This window comes from Primulina huaijiensis, chromosome 3 (genome assembly GCF_012295235.1).
Source record: "Primulina huaijiensis isolate GDHJ02 chromosome 3, ASM1229523v2, whole genome shotgun sequence".
NCBI classification, from domain to species: Eukaryota; Viridiplantae; Streptophyta; class Magnoliopsida; order Lamiales; family Gesneriaceae; genus Primulina; species Primulina huaijiensis.
The window spans coordinates 4,409,664-4,426,189 of NC_133308.1; the positions used below are offsets into that span (position 1 = coordinate 4,409,664).

Sequence of the window (16,526 nt, forward strand, 5' to 3'; positions counted from 1 at the left end):
TTAACAATCAGGATGTTGATATAAAACATGTTAACGGAAACTAATGCCCGCCTCGTGTGCAGTACATCGATNAAAAAAAAAAAAAAAAAAAAAAAAAAAAAAAAAAAAAAGAGCTCGTTTATTGCCGGTATTTATTCTGAAAATATACAAGCCCCTGCTCTCTTTCGGTACAATATATATGGTTTTCAGCAGTAAAGATTCTTACAAATTAGAAAACCGTGATTATGAAGAAGATGACCGAGTCTCAGAGGATAGAACATTGGTGAATCCTTTCCCACTTCCGGCTTTTCTTGCTGCCATCTTTCTTTCCGTCAGTAGTTCCTTTGTGTTCCCCTCTCCTTGCTTCCATTCGTTCCCCTCTCCTTGCTTCGATCCTATGCTTTCGCCTTCTGCATTAATCAACATTTTTGGGGGGGTCAGCTTTTTACTCAAAGTTGTGTGAAATTTTCTTGAATAGTCGCTTCTTGTTGCTCATTTGAGTTTTAAGATGGTGAGATGTTGGGAATGGAACCATGATGTATCAGCAAATGGTGGATTATGATGCAACATAAAAAAACATACATATACTATGCTTAAAATTTGAAACCCGGGCTGATGTTATTTGATTTTTTTTAAAAAAAAAAAAAAAATTAGCACTGCTTCCAGCTTTGCCAGTGCCACTCTTTAAAACATGGGTAGAAAAATATATTTTTTCCCTGTGGAGTGAGTCATACACATGGACAAGCCGCCGATTATTGCAATTCTGACAACTACTACTCTCTGGCTAGCTTTGCAACATTTAGATTGTAATATCGACTTCATTTATTTTGACGTAAAAAAGTTGCCAATGGCATAAAAGTATGTGTTATAATTAGCTTAATTAAGAGGGTAGCAAGTGTGAATTAATTTGTGGAACGCCCTCTGAATTACGCTAGACATACATATACACATATAGATTCACGAAATGTAAATTTCACATTTCAAGAGAATTTATGTTCCTGTGGTGTTATTTTGACTCTACGGAGATGATCCTTATAGTCTGAAAACGGCACAGAAATCATCAAAGGCCCAATTAACCAATAATGCAATGCACGGTAATATGAATAGTTTTTGCAAGTTTAATAATAAATTAATATTCTCGTGACAATGGAATTGCTATTCTCCTATTATATCATCTAGAAATTCTTTAATTTTTTTTTATAAAAAGATAATAATTTTATGAAAGTTTGATATGATACGATGAACAGAGGAAAAAATTGTGGTTATCGTGGATCAATGAGTAGTTTGAATTGAAATTCTGAATGCAATGGCGGAAAAAGGGGTATAAAACGAGTGGCAATTTGTGGAGATTCTTGCTAGTACTATCGTACAATGGGGAGTTCAAAGATAGAAAGAATATGATCTGAATGGAGTGAAAATATACGAATGGAAAATAACAAGATTTGGAGAATAAGCATCGGATCACAAGTACATTTCAAAAGATAAGATGCTGCACTAAACCAACACAATAAATGAAAAAACAAAGAAAGAAAGAAAGAGCATGCATGTATTCTCTATGTTCTTCAAACATCCAACATTTCCTTTTTCTTTTTTGTTGGTGGAGATGAATCAATTTACATAGTTTTAAGATGGTCTCTCTTAATATGAAGCAAAAGTAAAACTTTGCAACCATGACACTATATGAATGGGCAATTACCCGCCTAGCGGACTACGAACCCGCTCAGCCTACTACGAACATGGGTAGAAACCCCAACAGAGATTCAGAATTCAGATCATCAATGTAATTTCTAATACGAAGTAGAGTGCCAGTCGTTTGTTGACATGCCGCACCAGTATGGCCGCATGAATTTTCTTGATAAAGTACCTCAGTCTACGCCACTATACAAGTGGCATTCTAGAATAAATTGTTAGTCTGTGGAATAGCACATCCTAGGACTGATTTGGCTAGATGGATAAAGAAGTTCGTGCAGTAAATTGGAAAATATAGAAAACACAAAGCAAAAGTACACAAGTTCTTTACAGAGAAGAATAAATCGAAGCAGGGTCTGAAAGGTAAGCCACGAAATGTGAAGATTGGGACAGTAGAAGGCAAAGCAATGATAGAGGTCTCAAAGAGCTTACCACACCAAGTAGCTTGAATTTCAGAAAAGATGTGAAACAAGGCGAGGCAAACTTGTACTCTTGAAAGGGAAAAAGATATACCTAAACAGATGAATTTTCATACTTTTCATTGGAATTTTGGTGCTCCTTCAGCTAAAGCCAATATGAATAGGTGCTTAAATGGTGTCAAGAGACGATCATGAACCAGGGCCCAAAACTATCTATACCACTGAAGCAGTAACAACTAGGTCAAAAACAAAGTAAATTTTATAAAGGGTTACACACATATACCTTTTATGAAGTTTATCGCAACTACAAAAAATTCAACTAACTTTGAGATTACATTACACTTCCCCTAAGGTTCGTATCAAGCTTACATTCCTAAAGTTTTTTACATACCTTAAAAGGTACAAAAAATTAATATTTAAAAAAAATTTAAATCAAAATTGAAACTTCTATTTTGGTTGTTTTAATTGATGCATTTTAAAACTATAATCGATAGATCGAACCAAAATATATTTATACTTTCAACTTTTTATTTGTTGTTTTCTTTTATTTTAATTGTTTTGGCTATCTTTTTACTTAAATATATTAGAAATAAAACTAAATTGATCTCATTTCTTAAATACTCATATTTTTAGGGGTAATTGTAAGTTGGGTTTTTTTGGGTAATTATGATAAACCTATGGGGAGGTAGATATAATTATCCTTTTTATTTTAATAAAAAGCAACAAAGATCAACAAAGATTAGAGAACTTGAATTTGAACATCAACCAAAATCAGTGACTGGTTAAAGCAAAAGTAAATGCTCTAACATTTGTTCCAAGTATGTAATCTTAAATGTTGAAAGAAAATAGTTGAAGACACAAACAATACAAACATTAATTAAAGAAAAACAAGTAAAAACAGAAAAAACAACATTTAAATAACAATTCAAAAAGAAAACAAGCGAGCAAGCAGACACGAATCTCATCAAACTTATCTGACTGTTTCCTTTTTCAGATAATTATACTTCTAAAATTTTAGTTTTAAGTTTTTCAGATCTCACTTGGCCATCATGATCTTGACAAACTCTTCATAGTTAATCTGCCCATCGCCATCCACATCAGCCTCACGGATCATCTCGTCAACCTCCTCGTCAGTGAGCTTCTCCCCAAGATTTGTCATGACATGGCGAAGTTCGGCGGCAGAAATGAAGCCATTCTGGTCCTTGTCAAAAACCCGGAATGCTTCCTTGAGCTCCTCTTCAGAATCGGTATCCTTCATCTTTCGGGCCATCAAGTTAAGGAACTCAGGGAAGTCAATAGTCCCATTTCCATCAGCATCGACCTCATTGATCATGTCCTGAAGTTCAGCCTCTGTGGGGTTTTGTCCCAGAGAGCGCATTACAGTCCCGAGCTCCTTGGTAGTGATACAACCTGTCACAAAAATCCCAACACATTATAATAAAAATGGAAATCATAACGATAATTCATGAATACAAAACGGGAGAGTGCATAAGTAATCTTTTCTACCCATAATAAGCAACAACCACAACTGAGAAGGACTTGATGTAAAAAATCCAAAGGTTTCCTCAAACAGTCCAATCTAATGGATAACCACAAACAAGTATATTTAACACATATATAACTCAATTCAATGTGAGAGATAAATCATTCAAAACAGGAAAACCAGCAGAACAATGGTATAAAGACGATAAATAACAAACTTCCGAATCTGGGACAGAGAGGCATGAATCATGATCAACAACAGCAAACAAACAAAACCATTGCTTTCTCATCAATTTAACTGATATAAAGAGCCAAAACCAAGAGACGTTAACAATCCAACAAATCCTTCAGCTAATCCCCCTAAAACTCACACACACAAAAAATAATAATAAAATAAAATCACGCACGCATATATCCAAAATTTCTATCAACAGGCGCATTGACTCGGCGTAAGATCTACATATCTCGCCCAAAATCTCCAACCACAAATAAGTTCACAAATGAAGAACACATCAATATCTGCTGGAAATCATTGAACACGTACAGTTTCCTAGATCTATACAAACAAAAATCGAAAACAGGAAAAAACACGCCAAAAATCCACATCAACACATGGATGAACAAGCGACCATCTCCGGGCACTTACCGTCGCCATCCTTGTCAAACAGAGAGAACGCTTCCTTAAACTCCGAGATCTGATCGTCCGTCAGCTGTTCCGCCATGTCAGGTTTATTCCACAAAATTCGTATACCTAGTTTGGATTGAGATAGAGAGAGGATGATTGTGCGTCAACGAAGATCCAAGGTTATTGCTATTTATGTACGGGAGGAGGGAGCAGAATCTGATGCCTTTCCCTTTCTCAACTTCTAGTTTTCTTAATTAATAATATTTTTTTACTGATAAAATAAATCTTGGACAACATGTAACCGTTTCTAATGAATTAAATAGGAATAAAATAGAAAATTTGTTTATAAACTTTACATTTTTTTTTTATATTTTAGACGGAGTAGGTCTCTTGTGAGACGGTCTCACGAATCTTTATATGTGAGACTGGTAATCCTACCGATATTCACAATAAAAAGTAATACTCTTAGCATAAAAAGTAATACTTTTTCATGGATGATCCAAATAAGATATTCGACCAACGAAATTGATCCGTAAAATCGTCTCACAAGAGTTTTTGTGTTTTAGACGAATGAAATATTATGTAAGAAAAATTGATTTCATCTTTATATATTTCTCGAACTTTAAAAATCCTTTTAAACTTATTTCTAAAAATAAGTTGGAATTGAGCACTATTCGTTGGATATTAATGCAATAATGCAAAATAATCAAATATCGTGTTCGATATCCGATTTTAATATTTCTCTCTTCAACTAAAAAAAATAAAGTAGGTCTCTTGTGAGACAGTCTCACGAATCTTTATATATGAGATGAGTCAAACCTACCGATATTCACAATAAAAAGTAATACTCTTAGCATAAAAAGTAATAATTTTTCATGAATGACCCAAATAAGAGATCAGTCTCACAAAATACGACCCATGAGACCGTTTCACACAAGTTTTTGCCAAAATAATATCTAATGATGATTATTTTATTCTGTTTTTTTTTAAAATTTTCACAGATGAATAAAAGAATAGTATTTATTTGATATTATTTAAATGTCATGGGTTTACATTTTGCATTATACTTTAATAAATCAAAATTCTTTTCTTGTTCTTTTTCATGTCATATTCTCTTTATTAATCTTCTATTGTTGCTTGGGAATCGTAGGAAGGTATCATCTTTTTGCATCGATATATTAAATAATTTATTATTTAAATTAAATAAAATATAGCTTCTATTAAATTATCTCATTCTATATTTAAATAATGTCTCACAAATAAAATATATGCTATATTTGTATACAATCAATTTTCAACTACTTTACCCGTTTTATAATTTTTTTAAAAAAAATTTATTTCGTAAATTATTTTATCAGTAGTGCCAAAAACATTTTTCCCCCAGATCTATAAATTTATAATCTAATTAATTTTTTTCTAATAAAATTATCTGATTAATTTCATAAATCATAATGTTTTCTGGTGTGGGCTTTTCAATTGGTTGGGCCAGAAGTCATTCGCGGGTAATGGGACCTATTACCAAAAGGGTCGGATTGGGTTACCCATATACTTTGTTGGCTGGTACGATAATGCACACTTTTTACTTTCCAAACAATATAAAATAAATTGCTTAAAAAATATAAAATAACTTGTCAGATAATCAAATATTCTAATTTTTTTTCTCCTGTTTTAATTTTAATTCCCAATTCTTGTAAAGTGAATTGTTCTGTTTTATTAAGAAAATCTAATGAGAAGACCCCGTTATAGATATATATTCTGACGTATCGAATTACGGATCATGTACTTAAAACATACAATATTTTAAGTTCATCGTCTACGATCTATATCATGGAAGATTCCACATTCAATTACAACCAACGTTTTCATAATCGAACAAGTGTTCGAACTGCATTATTTTATAAAAATGATTCAATTGGTTAGATTGCTCAACCGGATGGTCGACCAGAAAACTGTTATATTATATAAAATACTTATATAAATAATAAAAAAACGCATTTATCAAAATTTAAAATTTAAACAACATACATATAATCAAATATAATTATATCTATATTTTGTAACAAAAAAATAAATCAAAAGAAACTTTGATATTGCTAAAATAATATTTTTAAGAATGTTTAAAATCCAAATAATCTTATATATAACTAAAAATTAAATTTAGAATATAAGAAACAAATTTTTTAAAATAATATAATGAAATAATCAAATTCTAAAAAAAAAAGTAGTGAACCGGTCGGACCGGTTATTGACCGGTTCTAACAGGTTTGATCGTGCATAGGTTTGTAGACTAAGTTCATATCAGATGCTCGGAACCAACTGTCCAATCCGATTCTTAAAAACAATGATAACCGCGTTTCAATTTAAGTTACTTTATAACATATCCGACAATATATAAAAATTCATATCAGACGATCTCATGGATTAATTTTGTAGCTCGGATCTTTGATCGGATCAAACCATGAAAAATATTATTTTTTATGTTAAAAATATTATTATTTAGGATAGTTATGGATCGGCCCGACTATATAGGATTCATAATAAAATTTAAAAAATCGACAAAACCATTTAAATTTTTTTACAAGAAAAAAAATATTAAAAAGTTTAAAACAATATTTTAATGTTTGAGTCATGATAGGCAAAAACTTGTGTGAGACGGTCTCACGGGTCGTATTTTGTGAGACAGATATCTTATTTGGGTCATCCATAAAGAAATATTACTTTTTATGCTAAGAGTATTATTTTTTATTGTGAATATCGGTAAGATTGACCCGTCTTACAGATAAAAATTCGTAAAATCGTCTCATAAAAGATCTATTCACGATGATATTATAGAAAGTTACTCATAGATTTCGTCGTTAAGAAATCCAAAAGCAGTTGGACCAGATAATAAAGTAAATTGTTCTCATAGTACGGGTCTATTTTTGATTCGGTCTTTCAATTTATTTAATGTACCCATTTAGTTCCCCAAGTTTTTAAAATTGGTTTGAAAATTGAAATGGTGGGATGATAATACATTATTGGTCACGTTTGAATTCGTGTATTTCAAATCTATATATTACAAATATATTCAAATGTATTTTTGTAGTTTTAGATAAACAAATCATAAATTTCAAATTCAATATTTCCAAGATTTCATGTTAATCATGTTGGATTTCAAATTTATATAATAATAAAGACATTTGAAATTTATTGTATCATGTAACTAATGTGTAAATAATTAATATATGAATTTAAGACTTCATCTATCATTTTATCGTTGACAATAAAATTATAATCGAAACACATATATTTCAAATTCATTCGTCTAAATGGACTCAAACGACAAGACTTTTTTATATAAAAAACAATTTTTTGAGAAAATAATAAAAGAAATGTATTAAAAAATTAAAACAAAGTTTAAAACTTTTAAAAAAACTGTTACGAAATCGTTTAATAAGTTAATTTTATGAGACGAATATTCAAATCAAATGAATTTATAGATTTTTTTATACTGAAAATATTATTTATAAATCGACCTACGACACATTGTCCTTGTATTGTACCATAGTAAGTTAGGTACCGAAGATCTCGTTAACGGATCCGAAAGCAGTATAAATAGTGTCACTCTCGCGCACGCAACTGTTTCCCTCTCGCAGTCAAACTGTGAACACGGGTCGGAAACTCTCAAAAACCCTAGTCTGCCCTGCCAACCACCGCAACGCACACTCCTCCACCGTTTTTACACGCAGTTCTGTGCTATCCATTACGATGGTGATGGGTCGTGACGGTGATGGTGATCAGCACCACTGTCAGGGTGATGCCGTTGATGTCTCGCCTGAGTCGCCGTGGAAAACTTACGCCACCGCCTCTCCTGTCAAGGACGCCGATTCGGACTCCTGGCCGGCACTTTCCGAAGCCAAGCAGCGCCCAAAGATTAGTGCTAATATGTGTTCCGACTCCGTTAAATCTCCTCCGCCGCTGCAAGCTGTGGTTGATGGTTGTGATGCTGATCAGGTGGTTCCCTGCGTTGTTCGGTGCATCTTGTTTGTTAATTAATTTTTATCACTGTTTGATTACTCGCGATTGTCGTGTTTAATGCATACTTGATCGAGAACTGAATTTCTTAAATCAATTCGAGAAGAGTTATGAAGTAAAGGGATAGTCTTTTGATGTCAACGGAGAACTTTTCTTAGGTTTTATTATATACGTATATATATTTTAATTTTTTATGCTCTTTTTCTAAAGTGCAAGTTACTGTGCATCTTTGTTGTGAATGGGTATTGTGTCCAGTTTTATGGACCTGATGCTGTAATCACAGCTATATTATCGCCTAGTGAATTGATAAGGTGGATCACTGAAATCTAATCCTAAAGCATACCATTCCCATTTTGTCACATCTTTAATTTGATTGATCTTCATTAGGTTTGCCGTTGCTATACTCTGTTGTGTGGGTCCTTGTTCGAATAACGGTAGACTGACGATCAAAAACCTTAAGCATTGTGTCTTTTGTTTGCTTTTACATGCTTGTTGGCATATCTATGAGCTTTCCATGTGTGACGACATGCAGACACATTTTATTAATTCCTAGAGTTATCAAGTTTTATATGTCATATAACTTGTAAATGCTTCCCGAGCTAAAAAATCTCTATTACTATGCGGAAAGGTGGTGTAGCTTTTCACATTGAATGTCGGTGGCTGCAAATTCTCTATTCATAAACAAACGTTATGAGTTGTAAATGCATGATGTATCTGTAGTTTGTACTTACAAGAAAATTTCATCTGATCCTCCAGGCTAAAGTTGAGCAGCTGAAGACAAATGAGCGAGGTAATTTTAAATATCCTCGCAAGCCCCATGGCACCTATCATAATAAAACTGACCCCAAGCAGGGCCCAAGTGCTGCATCTCCGATTCCTATGCCGATACCAGTGCCCACACCCATATGCTATCACCCAACTGTTCCACCAGTTTTTAATGTCATGCGACCACCCATGTCACCCATTTCTGGTGGTGGATATGGTTATCAGGTTTCCCATGGATTTTTTCCCAGAGCTAATACTCATATTTTAAAGTCTGGCAGTGATGCTCCAGCCCAAGAGTTTGTTCATCCGGTAAATGGTGGATTTCATCCTTTGCCATACATAGATTCTAGTGCCCATAATTCCAATTATGTTCGAAAAAGCTCTAGGGTAAAAGATAGAGGTGGCCAAATGAATCCTTCCTGGAATAATCAGAGGCCAGTTTCTTATTATAACACTCCCTTGCAACAGACTATGGGGCCGAGACCTTTCGTAAGTCCTCCATTTTTTGGTCCTTCAGGCTTTGTCGACGGACCATATGTCACAGGTATTCGAATTATTGTGTATGGCACTGTGCAAGTGAATGTAAATAGATCCACCTCTCGCTATAATTGACCGCTTACCCAGATTTCACTTTATTTTCTATTTCTTCTCATTCTTAAGATTATTTGCATGCACATAACCTAATGAATTCATCAATGATACAGGTCGCCCAAACTTTATTAGTTTTTTTCCTGCTGCTCCTCCGGGCTCTGTTAGAGTACCTTACCAAGCGCACTTGGCTCCATATCCTCAGAAACCTGGTGTTCCCATGCCACCCACACCAACAATGTCCTTGAGAGCCAGCATTGTCACACAAATTGAATATTATTTCAGGTGAGGTGTCTCAGAGGATCTCGCTTTCAGTGTCTCAACTTTCTTTGAAATAAGAGTACAAGATGCACCCTCAAAGAAAAACGAGTCATGTTCTCTGCTCCTGTACTGTTATGAAATTGACATTTACTCTGAACTTCAAACCTGGATCTGAGGTGTCAGCTTCTATATTAAACTTCACATCGTTAAAATGCAATGTTCATCTGGTTCTCATTGACAAATTCTCACCCCTTTTTATTTTCTAGGCTAGTGAAAGTACATCTCTTTTAGCAGAATGTTAAGTTTTTGCAACTCATCAGAATGATGATTTGTCATAATGATTTTTCATAATAATGGGGTTAACTGTAAATGAAAACATGCGTGTTTCTTTGGAACTGCCATGATTAGTGATTCCTTAAACAATTTTATTTTTCGAGTAAATAGTCAAATAGATGACAGCTGGGATATGTTGATGTTTCAAAGAAGCTTCTCGAGTGGTAGGATACAACTACTGCAGAAACTTGTATTTAAGCAATATATGGCATCTAAGCATTTATATTTACCTTTGGCAGTGACGAGAATCTGCAGACTGATCACTATTTGATATCCTTGATGGATAGCGAAGGTTGGGTCCCAATATCAATTATTGCAGGCTTTCGAAGGGTAATGTTTTCTCTATGTTGTCTTATGACCAACTTTACCTGGACAATTGTCAAAATGTTGTCAAATTTTGACTTGTCTTTTTCCTCTTGGAGGCTGAGAAATTGTTTACAAAATCATATTCCTTGGCGGAAACCCCACCCCATATCTTTTATATCCTCTTTCTATTGAACAGATTTGCATGGTGCATGATGGTGTTAGTTAATTTTTCTGTCCGATTTTCTTTTGATTGATTTGCTTTGTCAAAATTTAATTTTGTTGATGTGATGATTATTCCACCAAGTTTTTTCTGAAATTTTGAATTTCAGATTAAGAAAATGAATGCAGAGATACCATTTATCCTTGATGCATTGCTGTCTTCAGAGACCATTGAAGTGCAGGTTTGATATTTTACCTCTTTTGAACATCTCTCAGTCAGTTCTCATATTATCCTTGATTATAATGGTGGAATTTCCATTGCCTTCTCGTTTCTTGTCCAAACAATATTTCCTTTATCTTTCAACTTCATTTTATTCAGGGTGAAAAGATAAGGAGACAGAACAAATGGTCAAAGTGGGTTCCTTCTACTGCTATTAGCAAATCTTCACCTCCTGTCACGAGTCCTGCGAAGAATGATGAGCGCAATGAGAATAAAACAGGCAGCTTTGAAGAAACAGAAGAGTGGCATTCGCCTAATGAAAGCTCTGGGGATTACCTATTTTTTAGTGCAGATTCTAAAAAAGAATCTGTTGTTGCAGATGCACGACAACGTGGGGATAAGCCTTTTGTCCATGGTGAAACACTAAATCTTACTTCAGGAAATATTAATTTAAGAATGGGACTGGATTTGAAGCCCAATAACAAGAACAGATGCACTGAAAATAGCAATGACCTAAAAAAAGAGATGCCGGTGCTTCCGAATCAGGATGTGATTGATATAGATGCCTCAGCAAATGTTTTTTCCAGCACACTTATGTTAGATGAAGATCTGGAACTGGAGCTGAAAGTGTCAAGGGATTGCCTTCCTTCAACTCTTGGCAGGTGTTCTATAATTGATTTACCGTTATCTGTGCCTGTTAAGTGTGTGTTTACTATGTTATTTGTGTGGCTGTGGGTTTTTTTTTAATGTGTCTATCCTGAATTTAGAGTTTTGGATTCATTCAACAACACAAATCTGTGATATTTTTTTGAAAGTGTTTGAACTAAATATCACAGTTTTTGCTGCAAAGTAAATGGAATAAGGAACGTGAGATGTAATATTTGTGTAAACATTTTAGTGAGTCCTTGATATACTGTCTTTTATGTATCAGGTGCCACCTACGACATCACTAGAAATGCATGAAAAAACCTCTCACAAGTTACTTGGTTACTTTAAAGTACATGCTCAGTTGAAGATGCTAATAGTTTTATCTTCAGCATGTGCTGTCTGTATACATCATTTTGATTGATTGATTCATTTCTTCCATTTCGTGTGATTTTCATGACATGTTCAAGGCACTTTTTACTTGCATTTTCACATCTCTGTTTATTCATTTCAGGAATGAAGATGACAATGATGTCAATGACCAAGTCATTGAGAGGCTTGTAATTGTCACTCAGGTGTGGCCCAAGGATTATGGTTCGGTATCATTTAACTGGAAAGAGCATTGTTTGATTATTTACTGTCCTCATTTTTATCTTTTTTAGCTTATATAGGGTGTCTGTACTGATATTGTAGGGTATATTTTTTTTTAAAAATATTTCCATGTAGAGTTTGTCTCTGAAAATTTGAATCAAAGATATAGAAAGTTAAATTGTTGAAATAATAATTACTAACTAGGCTATGCAGCAGAATAATCGGATGATGGAAGTACCCGGTGAATCAAAAACCATGTCCAGTGAGCTTGCTTCTGCCATAAATGATTCCTTCTGTTCTTATGAGCAGGTTGATTTATTGTTTTTGAGATTTCTGTTTCTTTTGTACTAGCAGTTAAATCATTGTTTTTAATTATCTTGCATAATGCAGGAACCATCTCCTCATTGGGATTTCAAAACTTGCAATGAAACCAGGGACGAGTGCTCAATATATCCACAAAATGATGTCCCTGTTAATTCAAGAGCTCCTGATTGTTCCGCCAAGGAAATCGATTGTGAATGCCCTCTAAATTTTAATTCTCGATTGAAGCAAAATGAAGAGTGCTTCAAGCAGCACTCCTTGCATAAACAGCGACTTTTTCCTGGGAATTTTAGATCTCATGGAAGTGACCAAAACTCTCTTGGCATGGTATCGGAAAGTCCACCAAGTAATTACGTTGGTTTTTACTTCAGTCCACCTCCAGACAGTAATGCGTGAGCACTACAATTGTTGTCTCATACTTAAACTTTTGATTAAGCCTTTTTCTGTCAAATGATATAGGAAATATCTAAATTGCTTACGTCAGAGTTTATTGCTGAATAAACTGTGGTCCAATAAAATTCAATTTGAATATTTGCAGTTTGAGGGATTCAAAGTTGTGTGCTTCACCTTGCAAAAAGCTCTCAGGTACGAGTTCACCAGTTGGTTCTGTGCGAAAGTCATTTCCACCATTTCAGCATCCAGATTATAGACTTCTGGAGGAAAATCATTTCAAACAGCAGATGTAAGGAGAGATTTTATTAGGATATACTACTAGTGTGCGCATCTAGATATAGGACATATTCATAGTAAATGCTTGCTTTAACATTCTCCATGTTGATTTTGGCTTGTTTTGCAAAGAATACTTATTAATCAGGGTCACTAATTTTCGTCTCAGCTACAAGGAGTATCACCAGTGCTGCCTTGGTGAACGAAAGAATTTTGGCATTGGTTGCAGTGAGGTACCGTTTGAAATTTTTCGAGAAAAAGCTTATGCAAACATTTTTCGAGAGGATTTTTTTTAAGTTCTTGTGACAAAATAGGCGTACTTGGGTGTATGGACAGGCATGGCTGCCATTTGAGTATGAGATTATTGTTCCCCTGCATGATATGTACCCATGGACATTCATCTGCCTATCTGCTCTCACGGTTGTTAAACTCGGTTTATCAGATGCAATTGATGAATAATTTATATTCATATGTTGGGTGCAAGTTTATCCACATTTGATGGTTGTTCCTTCTCTTAATTTTCTTATATGATATCCATTTATCTGATAAGTTATCCGACATTATCTCGTCAGTGCATCCATAATTTAGATATGATTTCATGCAGGTAGAGCAGGCAGTTCTGTTGTTGACATAGGCATTACTAATCTATTTTTGTGTGTTTGTTATTTTATCTACCGAATGAGCCTCTTGTTACTCGCAGGAAATGAATACGCTGTACAGGTTTTGGTCGTATTTTTTAAGGGATATATTTATTCCTTCCATGTATAATGAGTTCCGGACTGTAGCTCTAGAAGATGCTGCTGCAGGTTGTAATTATGGAATGGAGTGCCTTTTTAGGTTTTATAGGTACGGTTCATGTATTGTTTAGTTTACTTTTCGTAGATACCCATTAGTTGAATTTTGTCTTATTCTCCTGCTTTGGTTTGCTAGATCCTCATTAAGTGCAACTATTTGTTGTTTCAGTTATGGTTTGGAGAAGGTATTCAGAGAGCACCTGTACGAGAGTTTTGAGCAGCTGACACTTGACTTCTATAAAAAAGGGAACCTTTATGGCCTTAAAAAATATTGGTAATTCTACATTTCTACATCTTTTTCAGGTTTTCCTTTTTCACTTGCGCTAAATGTTAAAATTGTGATACAAGTGACTTGAGAGGTCATGTTTTACCATGCATATCACAAAAATATATTAATATTTGTAAAGTTATAGTGCATAGAGTTTGCAAAACAAGTGCCAATAAGCTACTTCAATGTAATGAGAAAGGGAATAGATGCCATTGTTTTAAGTTATTCACTGAACTTAGGGTTTATTCACTTAATTACTTTCTCCCCGTTCCAAATAATGTGACGATCATTTTTAGTCATGGCTATTTAGCCTATTTTGATACGTCTTCCTTGTCTTCCCTGTTTGAGGGAAGACGGCCCAGTCAAAACTGTTTCCTATTCTATTTGATAGGCTAAATTATACATTAGTCGTTTGGCCGAATATCATTTCTGGACTTCTGGGTTTGTATTGTGGAGAGGTTTTGGGATGAAGATCACACACATAATATCCTTGGTTAATCTAGATAACAGAACATCACGTATTGCTCTGAACATCATAATTTTCTCATATGCGATGAACCATATGCATGATGCATCAGTGGGTAATTCCTTTATTCTATGTACGTTCGCTATTCTTCCCACTCTTCATACCTTCAGTTAAACCTCATTGTATGTTCTTGGCAGGGAGTTTCACCATTTTCGGAAGGACCATGGCCAGACAGAACCACTAAAGAAACATCCAGAATTGGAGAGACTGCTTGAGGATGAGTATCGCACTCTAGACGACTTCCTCAGTGCCGAAGATCAGAGTGGTGTCGTTAGAGCTGCTGATAAAATTATACCAGCATAGATACTGTGATTTTGCAGTTGCAATCAACTGGCAAAATCACATTTTCTGGGAAGAGAATGCTGACAGGAAGTTGAGGATGATTTATGTACATAGTACATTGACTGCGTTCGTGTCGTGCTTTGCAAACCGGATAACGACTTTTGATGGCGGAGAGGTTCGTGACTTTGGAGGTCTCTCTGGTGTTTCGTTTTTAGCTTGTCTAGCGGCTTGTTGAGACTTCTTTCTTTAGTTAATCGGGCATCTAACTTGTATATATTGAGAGAATTGATATTTTTAAATTTAAAAAAAAAAAAAACACGAGAAGCTAGGGGTAATGCAAAAAAGAGAAAAAAAAGTTGTCGAATGAAATGAATTTTATGGACTAAATAAATAGCTTTGAAATTTAGCCCTTCTTTATTATAATGCTAATAATTCCATTTCTAGTGGTTTCTATTATTTTTAGTTTTCCAAAAATAATTGATAGGTAATAGAGTGGACGTGTGGGAGCATCTATTTTATACAAATAGAGTTAACAAATTATATTTCAATTACTTTTTTTTTGTATGCCTGTTTGGGAATATTTGATTCAATTATTTTTATTTTTTAAATCTTTTTCATATTTTATACTATGATATTATCGATATAAGTTTTATTATCTCAATTTTTATGTATAATATATAAAAAATTTACTTTAAGGTTACTCTGGTTGGACCGAGAAAATTGTGTGGAAATTTATGATGTTGAATAAATAATAATATATTTGGTTTGACTAACCAAGTATGGGATAACGGTAAATTATAATTGTCTTTCTTAGTAATTAATGGTTATAAAATAAAATAAAAATATGAAAGAAAACTGTAAAGTTTGTTTTCGATTATNTGGATTTTAAAAAAGCACAAAAACTCTTACAAGAGCGTCTCTCACTAGTCAATTTTGTAAGACGTATATCAAATCCGATCTGATCTATGAAAATATATTAATTTTTATATCAAAAGTATTATTTCCAATTCCAAATACAGATCGGGTTGACCAGTCTCATAGATATAAATTCGCGAGACAATAAAACTACTATAAAAAAAATGATTTTATGAATTCCTTGATTGACTGCTTGAATGGAATAAATTCTTTCATGGTGTGTAAATCCTTCTTTGGATGAAAGGATGACGTGAAGCTATGCATTTCAAATTCATGGATTTTAAATCCAATTGATTGTATGGATAATTTTTGTTGAGTGAATTTCAAATTCATCTATTGCTAATTCTTATAGATGCAAATCATGGATAATAATGATGAATTTGAAATAAACTCAACATAATCTACCTTTTAATTCTCTCCACAAATCATACTTTTATTCCAAATCAAACCGCCCCTCTAATTAGCACAACCTTATTGATTTCGAAATTTCAAAAGTTACTTTTATTCTAAATCGAACCGTCCGTCCAAGCACAACCTTATTGATTTCTGAAATTTCAAAAGTTTTAATTTGTCGAAGAAAAATAATTTTGCTCACGGGTAATATCTTAAAACCAATGAGAACATTAAATTCTTCATGCATACAATTACGGATTATCTCAGGTGTGGGCTCGAACCCAT

General features: G+C 33.9%; 2 protein-coding genes across 5 annotated transcripts; one reads left to right on the plus strand and one right to left on the minus strand.

The window, feature by feature from the left end:
- Positions 1-81: 81 nt before the first annotated feature.
- LOC140973218 (calmodulin-7-like) lies at positions 82-4,444 on the minus strand. The gene is made up of 3 exons (XM_073435847.1): positions 4,216-4,444; positions 3,128-3,497; positions 82-389 (listed from the first exon to the last, which is right to left on the minus strand). The coding sequence occupies exons 1-3, from the start codon at positions 4,289-4,291 to the stop codon at positions 245-247; spliced, it is 591 nt and encodes a 196-aa protein (XP_073291948.1). The 5' UTR covers positions 4,292-4,444; the 3' UTR covers positions 82-244.
- A 3,305-nt stretch (positions 4,445-7,749) lies between these two features.
- Positions 7,750-15,339, plus strand: LOC140973219 (la-related protein 1A-like). 4 transcript variants are annotated; one of them, XM_073435849.1, is made up of 14 exons: positions 7,755-8,187; positions 8,965-9,517; positions 9,678-9,846; positions 10,395-10,485; positions 10,791-10,862; positions 11,000-11,502; positions 12,000-12,060; positions 12,281-12,385; positions 12,467-12,789; positions 12,936-13,079; positions 13,233-13,296; positions 13,764-13,909; positions 14,027-14,131; positions 14,789-15,339. In XM_073435849.1, exons 1-14 carry the CDS (start codon positions 7,942-7,944, stop codon positions 14,952-14,954), a joined length of 2,748 nt encoding a protein of 915 aa, XP_073291950.1. In that variant the 5' UTR covers positions 7,755-7,941; the 3' UTR covers positions 14,955-15,339. The 4 variants fall into 4 exon arrangements, with proteins under 4 accessions (XP_073291953.1, XP_073291950.1, XP_073291951.1 ...); XM_073435850.1 differs by having other exon boundaries at positions 12,290-12,385; XM_073435851.1 differs by having other exon boundaries at positions 12,293-12,385.
- Positions 15,340-16,526: the final 1,187 nt, after the last annotated feature.

What these genes read in the sequence shown, in the direction of transcription:
- LOC140973218 (XM_073435847.1), bottom strand. Translation starts at nt 4,291, where the DNA reads ATGGCGGAACAGCTGACGGACGATCAGATCTCGGAGTTTAAGGAAGCG. An exon ending in GTTTGACAAGGATGGCGACG is followed by an intron (nt 3,498 to 4,215) that starts GTAAGTGCCCGG and finishes TTTTTGTGACAG; the next exon opens with GTTGTATCACTACCAAGGAG. An exon ending in GTCAAGATCATGATGGCCAA is followed by an intron (nt 390 to 3,127) that starts GTGAGATCTGAA and finishes TGATTAATGCAG; the next exon opens with AAGGCGAAAGCATAGGATCG.
- LOC140973219 (XM_073435849.1), top strand. Translation starts at nt 7,942, where the DNA reads ATGGTGATGGGTCGTGACGGTGATGGTGATCAGCACCACTGTCAGGGT. An exon ending in CAGAGACCATTGAAGTGCAG is followed by an intron (nt 10,863 to 10,999) that starts GTTTGATATTTT and finishes CATTTTATTCAG; the next exon opens with GGTGAAAAGATAAGGAGACA. An exon ending in CCACCTCCAGACAGTAATGC is followed by an intron (nt 12,790 to 12,935) that starts GTGAGCACTACA and finishes GAATATTTGCAG; the next exon opens with TTTGAGGGATTCAAAGTTGT.